The sequence below is a fragment of the Theropithecus gelada genome, chromosome 8, assembly GCF_003255815.1.
Source record: "Theropithecus gelada isolate Dixy chromosome 8, Tgel_1.0, whole genome shotgun sequence".
Lineage (NCBI taxonomy): Eukaryota > Metazoa > Chordata > Mammalia > Primates > Cercopithecidae > Theropithecus > Theropithecus gelada.
Genome location: NC_037676.1, coordinates 73,525,715 through 73,540,265, shown reverse-complemented (window position 1 = coordinate 73,540,265; position 14,551 = coordinate 73,525,715). Strand labels below are relative to the sequence as shown.

The window sequence follows — 14,551 nt, the reverse complement described above, 5'->3', positions numbered from 1 at the left end:
TTTTGAGGGATGGATTTGTTTTAAAACTAAAATTGCTTAGCACTTACAGAACTGCATGTCCCATACAGGATCTTGAAGCAAGACTGTTTCTTGTTTGTTATGGTTGACAGGGCCACCACTCTTTCTCTGTAGGAACCCAACATTGACAAGAAGAAAGCAAAGCAAAATCTTTATGACACACTGTCCCTGGGACACTTTATTTAGTTTACTTTTAAATTTACTATCCTAAAACAGTTACAATGAAGAGGTCCTTTAAAAATGGGATCATTTGATTCCAAATGTATTTGTTAAATTTCTTAGGTATGATTATTTCTGCCCTTAGTGTGTCTATTATTTTTGTGTAGCCAAAAATTAATACCACTTAATACCAATTTGCTTTCAACATTACCGATTCAGGAAATCTAAAAGGTAGATTTGGCATGACAGATTAGAAAACAGTAACCTGGCACCAGAGATAATGGTCACCTTATGCATCCTCTACTTTTTGAATGAAGATGAGGACCCTCCCTCAGCCACCTCACATGATGATGTTGAAAATAACCTCAGAAAATGGATGTGGAAAGTTTGAACTCTAAATGTACTCTAAAGCCATAGGATGTTACTGCATTCTGAATTTGAAGTTTTTCTTATGCAAGCAAGACTTGTTTTCATTAATATACCTGTGATATGCCAATCTCTGAGCTATGAGAGTGAATAGCCTCTTAGGAGGGCAGGATCTGGACCATGGGTCAGTGTTCTGTTAGGATCCTAACAGCTGGACTAACAAGGTTAACATCCTGTCGGCATGCCCCGATGGTATGTGGATGTGAAGTCCTTGTACCATCTCTGGGGTCCGGTGGTATTCATAGCTCAAATAAGTGAGATTTTATGAGGTAAAAATCCATGGATACTTAATCAACTTAAAATTTTATTTGATTTAAAGTCTGCTGGACTATTTACTGGGGATTCAAAACTATTTTGACTCCTTTCAGAAGGTGCTTACGGGTCCAGAATTTAACTTTCTTTATATAATTTAAATCTAAAGTGATTATAATCTGATTTCTAAGATAATCCTTTATACATCATGTAGCTTGAAAGAAACCAGTCAGCCGAATGTGATAGGACACACCTGTAATCCCAGCTACTCAGGATGCTGAGGCACGAGAATCGCTTGAACCTGGGAGGTGGAGGTTGCGGTGAGCCAAGATTGTGCCACTGCACTCCAGCCTGGGTGACAAAGTGAGACACTGTCTCTAAAAAATAAACAACCCTAGCAAAGTGTTCAGATAAAATCTGTTAAAAATCAGAGTCCTCCGTATAAAGTCTGAGAAATAAGCTCTATTATTATTTATCTTTTCTTTCCCTACTCACTTTTTTTAAACTGATGAAAAAATAAAGTTGAGAGACCTTCTTTTCTCTCTTAAAATCTTTTGTGAGCCTTAAAGTCATTCTTCCAAACTGTCCCCCTCCCCACCAACAAAAATCTATGGAAAGGTCCTCAGCTGTCCCCATACCTAATACTTTATGACAATCGTGTTCTCACCAAATCCTTTAGTCACTTCCCACCTGAATTGAAATTCTTAAGCAATGGTTCAGTTCTGGCTCCCACTGGAGCCTAGATGAAGCCCTTCAAAGGCATGAGTCAGACACGGTTTATCCATCTCTATGTGAGGCAGACAGGATAAATATAGCAAATGAGCTTAAGGAACTTATGGTCACAATGAAAACAAGACTAAGGGGGACTTGCTTAGTACTGGTCTAACAAAGAGGTCAATTACATGGCATCAATTAATAGTGAGATCAGGTTTCCAGAAGATATACTCCGTACAAAGAGTAACAGTCAGGGGAAGCTTATTGAACAGATGAGACTTGGGTGAGGGCTTGAAGGATGGAAAATGTGGAGTGAGGGAGGGAAGCATTAAGTAAGAGGAGCAAGACTGAGCAAGGTGAGTTTCCGATATAACAGTGATTGCATCCTAAAGTACCATGGTGAGCTGTGCATGGGGAGCTGTAGGCAACAGTCTGGTTAGAATATTCTTCTCCTGAGCACCCCCATCCCAGACCCCAAGTGGCATCTACAGGCCCAGATAAACATTTGTGTCCTTACATTTGTAACGGTTCTCTAGCTTTTCCCCCACCCCCAGCAATTCAGAATCGTAACATTTCTTTGGTCTCAGTATACTAATGATTTTATTGGACTTGCAGATTCTTGCATTTTGCCATTAAAGAATGCCATTTCTTTTCCTGAGCTGTTTTTCTTAAATGATCAAGAAACTTCCATCAACCATGCTCAGCCACACTCCTCACCCAACTTCCCATAACCTTTCTATTCTCTCATCTTCTTTGGAGAGTTTATTCTCCCCCTATGCCAGGAGTGAGTACACTTCTTCCCTTTTTGGGGAAGCATGTGCTTTCCTTACCAGTCTAACCAAGCAGGTGTCTTCATGTCATTTTGCTGAGCACCTCCCTAGCAGGGCTGTGGCACCTAAGTAAGGAACGCAGTGAGAGCTGTGACACCTGAGTGGGTGATGCAAGCTGATGTTCTTTGCATCATCTTCATGAGTGTGTGGGATTTTCTAACTTTCTTCAAGGGATAGATGGATGATGCCCACTTCTTTTGGATCACAACAACCTCTAGAGTTGTACCTATAAAGAATGCCAGTAGATGCTGTTGATGAAACTAACTTGAAAAACTGTGTGTGTGTGTGTGTTTTGTGATTAGAGATAAATTATCTTCCTACTTGGAATATACAAATAATCAACTTTAAAAAAGAGCAGTGGAAGGACAAATAATGCTGTATCTTAAGAGATGTTGTGAAGGGAAACATTTTCCAGTTTCCTGTTGTGGAAATGAGTGTCTCCCCTCCATGTCAAAAAAAAAAAATAATAACCATGGCTATGATTGTTCACAATCTTTTTATTATTTATTTATTTATTTTTGAGATAGAGTTTCGCTCTTGTCACCCAGGCTGGAGTGCAATGGCATGATCTCAGCTCACTGAAACTTCAGCCTCCTGGGTTCAAGCGATTCTCCTGCCTCAGCCTCCCAAGTAGCTGAGATTACACATCCAGCTACTTTTTGTATTTTTAGTAGAGACAGGGTTTCACCATATTGGCCAATAGTTATTTAACTAGGTAAGTTTTTCCTTTTAACCAATGAATAAGAAGGTATCCCCACTCCCACCTCAAACTCTTACCGAGAATTATTGAAGCTTCACATGAAGCAATCTCTGCCAAACTTATTGATTGAGAAATAATGGGTCATAATGGGAATTCTTTCTACTTTGAGGAATTTTCACGATATAATGTGATGTAAAACCTTTCATCATAGGATGTATCTGCTCTATTTTATTTATCTGGAGGTGTCTTTTAAGTAAAGTCATTTGTTTCTAGAAAAGAAAATACTTCTATATTATTTTGATTAAAGAATCCCAAACTTTACAAATCATTCTGTGACTGAAAGTTGTAAGTGAAGACCCTTGTAAATCCAACAGAAACTCTCAATGGATTGATCTTAAGGGAAGAAAGTCTGTTTTATTCTGATCATGTCTTGTCCTGTCTCTCTCTAGCATCCAGGTTCAAGCCTGGTGTATGACAGCCTTCTACACAAATGTGCCTCTTTTGCTAGGCCTGTATGCGAGTCTAGCAGCCCATACACTGAAGCTTTCTGGGGAGCATGAGTATTGCTATTTTGCCTTTGCTTTGTGGTGTTCTAAACTTCTGTGAAATCCGTCTGGTAGTGTTGGCACTGAAGTCTCTATTGAATTAGCTATCAAAGTGGAACCCCTTATTCCAGATGATCTTTAGCTCAGCTCAAGAACCAGAAATACCCCACACAGATAGGCTCTGAATGCTTGAAGAGCATGATTACTTTCTTAGTGTACGAAGAAAGGTTATACTGGTTACATATTTTTGAAACAATTACTGAAACACCTACTGAATTGGTACTAAAAATCAGACACTTACAGGTGTTTGGTAAACACATGGATTTTCAGATCATACCCTAGTCCTTCTGCCTCAGTGAGACTGATTTCTGTGTTTGAAGGGAGGCCCAGGTATTTGCCTAGGTAGAACAAGCACTTGCTAATGACTCTGAGGCAGTTTGTCAGGCATATTTTGGAAATGGTCATAAAAAAAAGGGGGAAATAACTCACAGACAAAAACCTTGCCGTTCTGAGATGCAATTTATTATAGAGATTAAGAGCTTCAGCTCTGGAGCCAGGTGGCTGGGACTGAATCCCAGCTCTGCCACACTTGCTTATTACCGCAGGCAGTTTCTTCATCTGTAACATGGAATGTAACAGCATCTATCTCCTGGGGTGGTTGTGAGGAATCAGTGAGCTCTAACAGGCAAAATGCTTTATTTGGTCCTGGCTCAGTATAAGCACTCAAAATTTTTTAAGTGTTATTATTTGTTTTTGTCACTTCTATTTTGCTTCAAACACTTTTTAATGTAATTATAAAATAATCCCTGTGATTATAAACTATGATAAATATAAATTATTTTCATATAATTATTTTATAAAATAATGCCTGGGAAAACTAGTGTATTTCAGAACTTCCCATTATACAATATAAACTCGAGCAAGAGGAGGCAAGAGAGCATTGTATAGACCTTAAAACCAGACAGATCTGTGTTTGTGTTTCAACCTTCATTCCTTGGAAGCTGTGTTACTATAACCTGACCCTCTGTTTCCTTATCTGCAAAATGGGAATGATCATAGACCCTGGAGTACCAAGTTGTTGTGTAGTATAGATGAAGCCTATGCGGGCGAGCCTACTTCCTAACATACAGAGTACTCAGTGGGTATTTTCTGTTTTATTGTTATTATATTTTGCACTCTGGGGATATTTGTATGTTCTAGTCTTGGAAGTAGCATTTAGTCTGGAAAGTCACTTGGGTGCCATTTGGAGTACCGAACTGTGATTTACTTGGTCAGACCCTAAGTCCTATGTGAAGGCAAGTGGAGCGGCCCTAGGAACTTGATTCTGGTGGTGAAAAATTAATATTGGCTGAGCCTGATTCTCTAGTAAGTACACCTCTAGTATGGTATTATATTTTGCATTCTGGGGATATTTGTATGGGTTAGGTGTAAATATCCAATTTTTTTATCGGAATGTCAATGTTTTTTGTTGTTATCCTGTTTTATAGGCGAAGGACTAGTTAGTTTACATATAATTAGTATTTGTTAGTTTACAGGTCAATTAGTACTTGGCTTAAAATACTGATTAGTAAGTCATGTGTGTATTTATATATATATATATCACTCAAATGTAGGTACATCAGAGAGATTGATACATATATCATGGAGATGGACAGACGATAGATGGATTGATTCAGCAACCCAGGTTTAGAGGGAAAAAGGAGAGAATGGGAATTCAGGGAGACTTTTCTGAGAAAGGGGGTTTCAGATTCTGCTGAATTGTGAAGTGCAGTCGAAGTTAACCTGGATTTGAAAGCAGGAAGTAGGAGCTGTAAGGAGTAACATTAGAAAGCCTGCATGTTGGTTTACTAGGATTAGGCTAGAATGTATGCCCGGGTGCATTGGAGTCACAGTTGCTGGGAAAAGACCAAAGAAGTTCTAAAGATAAACTGGGTTTAGACCAGCTAAGGCCTAATACATAAACCCTAGTAAGCAGTTTGAATATTATCCTGAGGGCAACAGGGAGCCATTAGAGGTTACTTTTTTAAGCAGGGGAGTGACAAGGTCAGTCATGCACATTAGAGAGTCTACTGACTTTGCAGAAAATGGGCTGGACAGTACCCAAAGATGGGTAAAGAAACCAGTAGAGGAGGCTGTTGCAGAAGTCCCCTGCTGTGGCCTGGTCTGAGTTAGCAGCTCTGTTTGCCTAAGTCCTATGTGAAGGCAGGTGGAGTGGCCCTGCGAACTTGATTCTGGTGGTGAAAAATTAATATTGCCTGAGCCTGATTCTCTAGTATGTACATCTCTCCCTAAAGTAAGATCCTTTTGGAAGTTGCATTAAGTCTCCAAAGCCACTGGGGTGCCATTAAACTCCTGTTTCGGCATACTAAATGGAATGGAATCTCAGCCTGCAGTCAGCCAGCAAATGAGTATAACTTATGTTGAATTCCAGCTAATGCACAGTCTTGGAAGTAGCATTTAGTCTGGAAAGTCACTTGGGTGCCATTTGGAGTACCGAACTGTGATTTACTTGGTCAGACCCTCGTGGCCTGTGTGTGCCAATATAGCCTCCATGGTCTTTCCTACTTCATTTCAGGGGATAACTTATGGAATGAAAACATCCATTTTAAAAATGTATTTTCTATATCTTATTCATTTTCTTGGTGGATAGGGATTATTGAGGTCAGTATTTATTGCTCAAAAAGGTGTCATTTAAATGAAAATAGCAAGTCGTAACCTAAAATTGTATAGTTTAAATGAAAGTAACGGATCATAACCCAAGGTAATTTTTCCTCTTAAATGCATATAATAGCTAAAGTTTTATAAAAAAGCATTGATATCCACACCTTTATCCAAAAGTAATTTAAAATTTCTTTTACAAGGCATTTTTAAATGTTCATCCCGTGTAAGTTTGCTTTATATATAATATCAATAATAAATTGTTCACTGATATGCACATAAAGAGTGAATCATATGCCCATAAGAGACAATGTTTAAAAAAAAACGAAAGTGATAGTCTGATAAGCCCTGCGAGGTCTGAGACTATGTCTTAGTCATCCTTTTGGCCCCATGTAATTGTCACCATGAGCCTGGCATTGGATACATGTTTCCCTTGTATGTGATTACCACATGCAAATGAACATTAATATGTGAAGTCTGTCTATTGATAGCTAATTGTGGTGGCTACCAGCACTGTGAGAGCTCTCTGCCTGTCTAAGATAGGTGTTCTGGGAACTTGGAACAATTGATATTCCTGAAATGTACAAATGAAGAAACCTCAAATAGAGTCTGTGTGATAACTAAATTTGACACTATTTTAGGAAACAGATTCCCTTCTTAATAAAAATAATTCTTGGCTCAAGCTTTTAAAGTTGATAGATGCTTGATAAGTAAATAGGAATTGAATTTTAGATATATAAAGAGATTAAGTCATATTTATCTAATTTGGGAAAGTAAAAAGAGGGAAAAGATACATAAATAGAGAATTTTAGAAGTGCTTGCTGCAATAAACCATAATGTGCCTAACATTTATGTGATATTGTAGAGTGTCCATTATGCTTTCCAAAACATTACCTCATCTGATCTGTTGGGAACACTGCAAAGTAGTTTTTGCAGATAAGGAAATTATGTTTTAGAGTGGCTAGGAGACTTGTCCAAAGTCCAAACAGCTCATAAATGATGAACTGAAAACCGTTTTCTGACTCTTAAGCCAATACTTAAATGTTCAGTAGCAAGTAAATAATTGGCATATACTACCACATTTTATACCTGAAGCCATCTGAATAGTGAGTTCACATTGAAGAAATTCCTTCTTGAACTGCCAACACATTTATGGCCTTTACCACTCATTTGCCATAAAACTGTAACTTTTTAAAAAATGACTTTTATTTCTAATTATAGAAGCAACATAGGTTCCGAGTAGAAAACTTAAAAATGTACATTGGCTTAATGAATGCTATGTGGCCATACATCAAATCCTTCAGAGACAGCATTTCCAAGAATTTTATGCTTTTAGAAAATTTGTTATGCTTTAAAAAATATTTTAAATGAGATCATCAAAAATACTTTTTGTTATTTTAGTTTTTGCTTTCACAAAATAATATGAAAATTTTTCTCATGTCATTAAACATCATTATAACACCGTTTTAACAGCTTCGTAGTATTCCATTTTCTGAACAATACCTGTTAAGGACTTGGGGCTGCTTCGCTAGGTTTTTTTTATTAGAAGCAACACTGAAGAACATCTTTGCTATCTCTTTGTATAAATCTATAATTTTTTTTTTCTTAGAGTAAATGCCTGACATAAAATTGCTGGGTTAAATGGCACACAGAATTTCTCAATCATAAGCCAAATAGCCAAACAGAAAGATTGTGCCTATGTAAATTCCCATTTTGCAGTGTATGAATGCCATTTTTTATATATTTCCCAATCCCTGACCTTATCTTCTTAAAAAATCTTTGCCAATATGATTATCAATGGTAACATATTATTGTTTTGCATAGCTTAATAACAAAAGAGTAAATCATGTGAAAGAGAGAGCTCAGCTTTGCTCTCGTGTTATATCTTACACAGTGCCTACTATTCATTGTTTAACAATGTGGACATTCAACAGAACATTATCTTGACAGCACATGTAATAGATAAAACATTAATCATATTCCTCTTTCATCTTTGTTGTATCAAATTTATCAAGTGCTGCCATTCATTCTTCTGTGAAATGAAATGGCTTTTTCAGTATGCCATTTTAATGACCATATAATACAAGTCTGAAAGCATTTTAAATTCTTGGAAGTAGTATCATAGTTTTTGAGCTTGCAAGAACCTTAAAGATCATCTAATCTCCCCCCATCATTTTACATTATGTGAATTTAATATAAATACATGAAAAATCTTGATGTGTTTTATAAATTGAAAAGTTCAGTGTCTAATATTTTTACACAAATGTATAATTTTGTCCTTAGTCTATATAAGTTACTAACATCCTTGGAAATTGAAACCTCTTTGTTTTTTAGTTTTGTAGTAAAAATATCAACTATGTTAAGAAAACTACATTTTGGACATGACAACGGATTCTAGTGTTGAAGATAAACCCAAATACCAATTCTGCCTTATCTAAATGCTGTTTTCCTGGACCCACATTATTCCACATAGCCTGATGTAACCATATTTCTTTTCATTCTGTTTTAGGTAGCAGTTTTACAACATCATCAGGATTATATACAGGAAATAATTCACTCACAAATTCCTCTGGATTTAATAGTTCACAGCAGGTAATTTAAAAAGCCAGTTTAACTTCTGAAAAATATCTTTAAATACAACATGATTTTCTTATATAAATAAAGATCTGTTTATATTATAAGTGAGAGTTTTCCTAAGGCTTTTAGCAGTTTTCTTTTAAAATTCACTTTAGCAGTCTTTTGTGGTGAGTTGTTTGGTTTTCAGATTGGTTTAATTTTACCTAGTATTGCATCATAGAAGAGCAAAAATAAGAGGAATGTATATAATCTTACATAAAATTTGTTTTCAAGTCTGAGCTCTTTAGTTAATGTGTACTTATATGCCCTCCTGTGTGAATTCAGAAAAGCCTCAGAAACCCAAACATACAGTTACACTTTGATATGTAAGAGATAAGCAGCAGTATTTTGACAGACAATTCTTGTGTGGTTTGATTTCGTAGGAGTATCCGTCTTACCCCAGTTTTGGCCAGGGTCAGTACGCACAGTATTATAACAGCTCACCATATCCAGCACATTATATGACCAGCAGCAACACCAGCCCAACGACACCATCCACCAATGCCACTTACCAGCTTCAAGAACCACCATCTGGCATCACCAGCCAAGCAGTTACAGATCCCACAGCAGGTAATTATGCAAATATTATTAGTCCTGCAGGTGATATTTTCAATGGTTTTAATGCATTTTTCTACAGTCATATATTCATGCAGTGGTTGCACGATTTTGGCAGTTTTTGGCAAGGACTAAATATAAGTCAAGCAGCATGACTGTGGCATTCATTTTTATTTACTTTTTTTATTTGCTTGAAATTTTAAAATAAAGTATATAAACAGCAAAAGCACATGAAATAGAGATTTTATTTGTAAATATACTCAATTTTTAAGATGTATGTCATTTTCGAGATGTGTAACTATAAATACTGAGCTATAACTATAATTCGTTGGCACCACATATTGAGCATGAAACGGCAATGCCTAGAATTTAGCCTTTATCATTATTCAATATTTAATGTTTTTCATCAAAGTAATATCTTGCTGATAGTTTAAAAAACAATCAAAAGTGAGCCTCTGCTTTCCCACATGTGGCCCACTGTGAATTTCATGACGATGTGTCATGAGTGTGGGCATTTGTTATACTTCTGCACAACCCTTGCTGGTCTCTTTCAAATGCCAGCCTCTCCGTATGGAAATCTTCCTACATGATGTCTTTGATACCTCTTCCCCTCATTGATTCTTTCTTTCTTGAACTCTAAATGGTGTCTGCTTAATTTCCTGAATTGGTCTTTACGTAACATTTCCTATACTTTTACATACTTCTCACCTCCTTGCCTTAACTTTTTAAAGATGTAATCATACCTTTCGTGGATTACAAACTAAGCTGTTATCCTCAAAGAGTCAAAGTTTTCTTCCTCTTGCCTGTTTCCAGAGCTAAAACCCACTCTATTGCTACAAGTCAGGTTAAAATGGTCTTAACAATGAAAAAATTCCCTCTCTGATGCTTTATAATCAGTGTTCATTCTAGGTTATCCTAAATCATGAAAAAGAGTTCTGTGTCATAAATACTAATATAATTTTTGACTATAGAATTATATTTTAAATATTAATGGGTGATTACTCCCCTAAAAATCTTCCAAATTTTTCATGTTCCAGGTTTTTTCCCTTTTAAAAAAGTATTCAGACACTGCTTTATTCTAAAGTTTCATCATTCTTGTCTTTCAGTTAACTTCTCATGCTCATTATTTCTGCTGCACATTTTAACTTTAAATATTTTTGTCTTTGATAATTGTATTCCATGTGTCTTTATTTTCCAAACACTAAGTTGATATTATATTCCTCATTCAGTTTACATGTGTATATACAGTGTTCATAGAACCGAGTATACATGTCTGTCCCTTCCTTTAATTAGATTTCACATCTATATAATCATACTGAAGATAAATTTTATTGTAGAAAGCATTGAATTTATTGTAGGAGTTTTTATGGAATTTTCTCTACTTACATAAACTTCATATAGGCATCATGAGGAAAGGTAATGGTTTGTCGCAACTTTAGGGAGATCTTGTCTTTTCATTTGAACCACCTGTGTCATTCAAGCTTCCTGAGAACTAAAAGGAGTTTTGAAATGAGGATCGTTATGTGAATGAGATGTAGCAAACCTCTTTTAGGGTCTAGAGAGTCATAGAATGAGAAAAGGAGACTGCAGAATAATTTTATTTAATTTATGACATTTTGGTTGTGAAGACTTAATTGTGTTTCTTAAATTAAGGTTGGTTAGAGCTTTTTTGAAAAGGCCATCTGGTTAGATATAAGTGTTTGTCTCTGAAACCAGACGTTGTTCTGAGTTTTTTTCCTAAAAGGGATGCTATGTTAAAGAGTGGGGATGGTGGAGTTCAAAGCCAGGCCACATGGAAAACAATGAAAAATTCTAATTTCAAAATCTGTCCATGGTTTTAAGAGTGAATGATGTATTTTAGTTTGTATTGTAAAAGTAAAAGTGCTTAGTGTTTTAGGTACTTATTTTAATTTCATTGTCTTATGGGAAAAGAATAAGAATGAGTTGAACCGAGGAAAAAATAATACTTTTCAGATTTCTTATACATACCTCTTCCAACTAAAGCGAGTATGTCTGGATTAGCCTTTCTTGTGTTGCATAATTAGAAGTGGAAAGTTCACTGAGTTTCCACATTGAAAAAGAAATGGTTTTCTTAAAAAATTCAAGGAAGATCTAGTCTGGGTATTTTGTTTTCATTCTTCAATTTGTGATAAGACCACAAATTCAGCCTGTTTTTTGGCATTAACTTGTCTTTCTTAGTAGTTGTATATAAAATAATAGACTCACTATTCTTGATGAAAAGGAAGTTTTGATGGTAAAGTACATAAAACAGAAGAATTTATTAAACTAAAGGATTAGAAATGATTTATTAAAAACAATTTCTGTCTTGAGGTAGAATTTTTTACATCATTAAAATAATGAATGTCTCTTTTTGTTGGAATAATTTTGTGTCTTTTTTTTTTCTTTTAGTCTATTGGGCTTAAAGTCAGTATTTTATAATACTGGAGAGTTAGACTCTAGTCATTTTCTTATCTTATGTATGACCTGGTTTCTGCCTTTCAATTTCATAATATTATGCAGTAGGGTCAAATCTAGGTATATGTGATATTTCTCTCATGCTTCATGATTTCTGTTCCTGCATTGTTGTTTGAATTGTTATGTCACAATGGACATATAAAGATAATTTTGTAAGGATTTTTCAGGGCAAACATGTAAGGACTCATTTGCGGGGTTTTTTGTGCCTTTTAAAAGTTACTTTTTAAGTCTGTGATGATATGCAGTGTTACTTGTAAACATGTAATTCCTCATGAATTTTGAGTTCAAAAATTATTTTCAAGTGTTTATAATGAAATATTCAAAGCTATATTACCCTTTGGATGGATATTTTAATGCGTTAAAAATAATATAACTTGAATCTGAAAGCTTCCAAAATTTTACTCTATTTTAAAACTAAAAATAGTGCCTTTACATTCCGTTTTTTAAAAATGAATTTGTTAGCTCTTTCTTCACTATCTTAATTTAAAAATTCACGTCATCTGCACAAATGTTAGAATCTGTCTACCTTGAGAAATATAGATAATTTCTAGTCACTCAATGAGATTTTAATTTGTTTATTGTATTAAAAAAAACTCATGCCTACTCTTCAACTAGCCATGCCAATCACCACTTACCCCCAATTAAAGGACATCTTGGTTGCTTTGAGTTTTGGGCCATTATGAATGAAGTTGCTATAAACATTTGTGTGCAGTTTTTAAATAGATATAAGTTTTCAACTCCTGTGGGTAAATACCTAGGAGTGTGATTGCTGGATCATATGGCAGCACCACGTTTAGCTTTGGAAGAAACTTCCAAATCATCTTTCAAAGTGGCTCTACCATTTTGTGTTCTCGTCAGCAATGAATGAGAGTTCCTGTTGCTCCATATTCTTGCCATAATTTGGTGTTGTCATGTTGTAGATTTTGGCCATTCTAATTGAGGAGTAGTGCTATCTTGTTGTTTTGTTTCCTAATGACATATGATGTGAAGCATCTTTTCACATGCTTATCTGCCACCTGTATGTCTTTTTTGGTGAGGTGTCTGTTCAGATATTTTGCCCACTTCTCAAACAGGTTGTTTACTTATTGTTAGGTTTTAGTTCTTTGTTTATTTTGATACACATCTTTTATCAGATAGGTGTTTTGCAAATATTTTCTCCCAGTCTGTGGATTTTCTTTTCTCTTAGCAGTGTCTTTTGCAAAGAAGTTTTTAATTTTAATCATCCAGTTTATCAGTTTTTCCCTCATGGATTATGCCTTTGCTCCCGTATCTAAAAACTTATTGCCAAAACCAAGGCCATCTAGATTTTTCTCCTGTGTTACTATGTAGAAGTCTCATAATTTTGCATTTTACATTTAGGTCTCTGATACATTTTGAATTCATTTTTGTGAAAAATGTAAGGTCAAGGTCTGGATTCATTTTTGCATATGGATGTGCAGTAGTTCCAAATTAATTTTTGAAAAACCGTCTTTTCTCCATTGTGTTGCCTTTGCTGCTTTGTCAAAGATCACTTGACTGTATTTAAGTGGGGCTATTTCCGGGCTCTCTCTTCTGTTCCATTGATCCATTTGTCTATTTTTTCACCAATACCACTCTGTCTTGATTACTATAGCTTTATAGTAAGTCCTAAAGTCAGTGTCTTTCAACTTTTTTCTTCTCCTTCAGCATTGTGTTGGCTATTCTGAATCTTTTTTCTCTCCATATAATCTTTAGAATCAATTTGTCAGTATCGACAAAATAAATTTCTGAGATTTTGGCTGGAATCACATTGAATTTATAGATCAAATTGGGACAAACTGATGTCTTGACAATATTGAATCTATCCATGTGCATGGAATATCTCTCCATTTATTTATATCTTCTTTGATTTCTTTTATAGTTTTTCTCATATAAAGTTTATGTATAATTTTTAGAGTTACACCTAAGTATTTCTCTCTCTGTCTCTGTCTCTCTCTCTCTCTCTTTCTCTCTCTTTCCCTTTCTAGTGTTGATGGAAATAGTGGTGTGTTTTTAATTTCAAATTCCAACTGCTCATTGCTGTTATATAGAGAAGCATTTGACTTTTATCTATTATGTTATATCCTGAAATCTTCCTCATTGGTTTCAGGAGTTGTTTGGTTTTGGGGATGAATATTTGTTGATTTTTAAAAATATTTTCTACATGGACAATCATGTTTTTTTGTGAATAAAGACAGTTGTATTTCTTCCTTCCCAATCTGTATACCTTTTATTTTCTTATTGTATCAGTAAGGACTTCTAGTACAATGTTGAACAGGAGTGGTAGAGGGGACATCTTTGCTTTGTTCCTTATCTTAGAAAGGAAACATCTAGTTTCTCACCATTAAGTATGATGTCAGCTGTAAGTTGTTTTTTGGTGTTCTTTGTCAACTTTAGGAAGCTCTCTCCTCTTTCCTAGATGACTGAGAGTTGTTTTTTTTTTTTTTTTTTTTTGAATGGGTATTGGACTTTGTCAAATGCTTTTTATGCATCTGATGATTTGATCATATGGTTTTTCTTCATTAGCCCATTGATGTGATGGATTACATTAATTTTCAAATGTTGAACCAGCCTTATATATTTTGGATTAATCCTACTTGGTCATG

At 35.2% G+C, this 14,551-nt stretch overlaps 1 protein-coding gene across 8 annotated transcripts in view; it reads left to right on the top strand.

Moving 5' to 3' along the window:
* The window catches only part of EYA1 (EYA transcriptional coactivator and phosphatase 1), a 335,219-nt gene that overhangs the window by 222,518 nt on the left and 98,150 nt on the right, over positions 1-14,551 (top strand). For 6 of the 8 annotated variants that reach the window (XM_025393823.1, XM_025393819.1, XM_025393828.1 and 3 more), the window contains 2 exons: positions 8,812-8,894; positions 9,302-9,488. In XM_025393823.1, the coding sequence (XP_025249608.1) occupies positions 8,812-8,894; positions 9,302-9,488 (270 nt within the window). The remainder of the gene's footprint in view (positions 1-8,811; positions 8,895-9,301; positions 9,489-14,551) is intronic. The other 2 variants (XM_025393824.1, XM_025393820.1) reach the window with 1 other exon arrangement.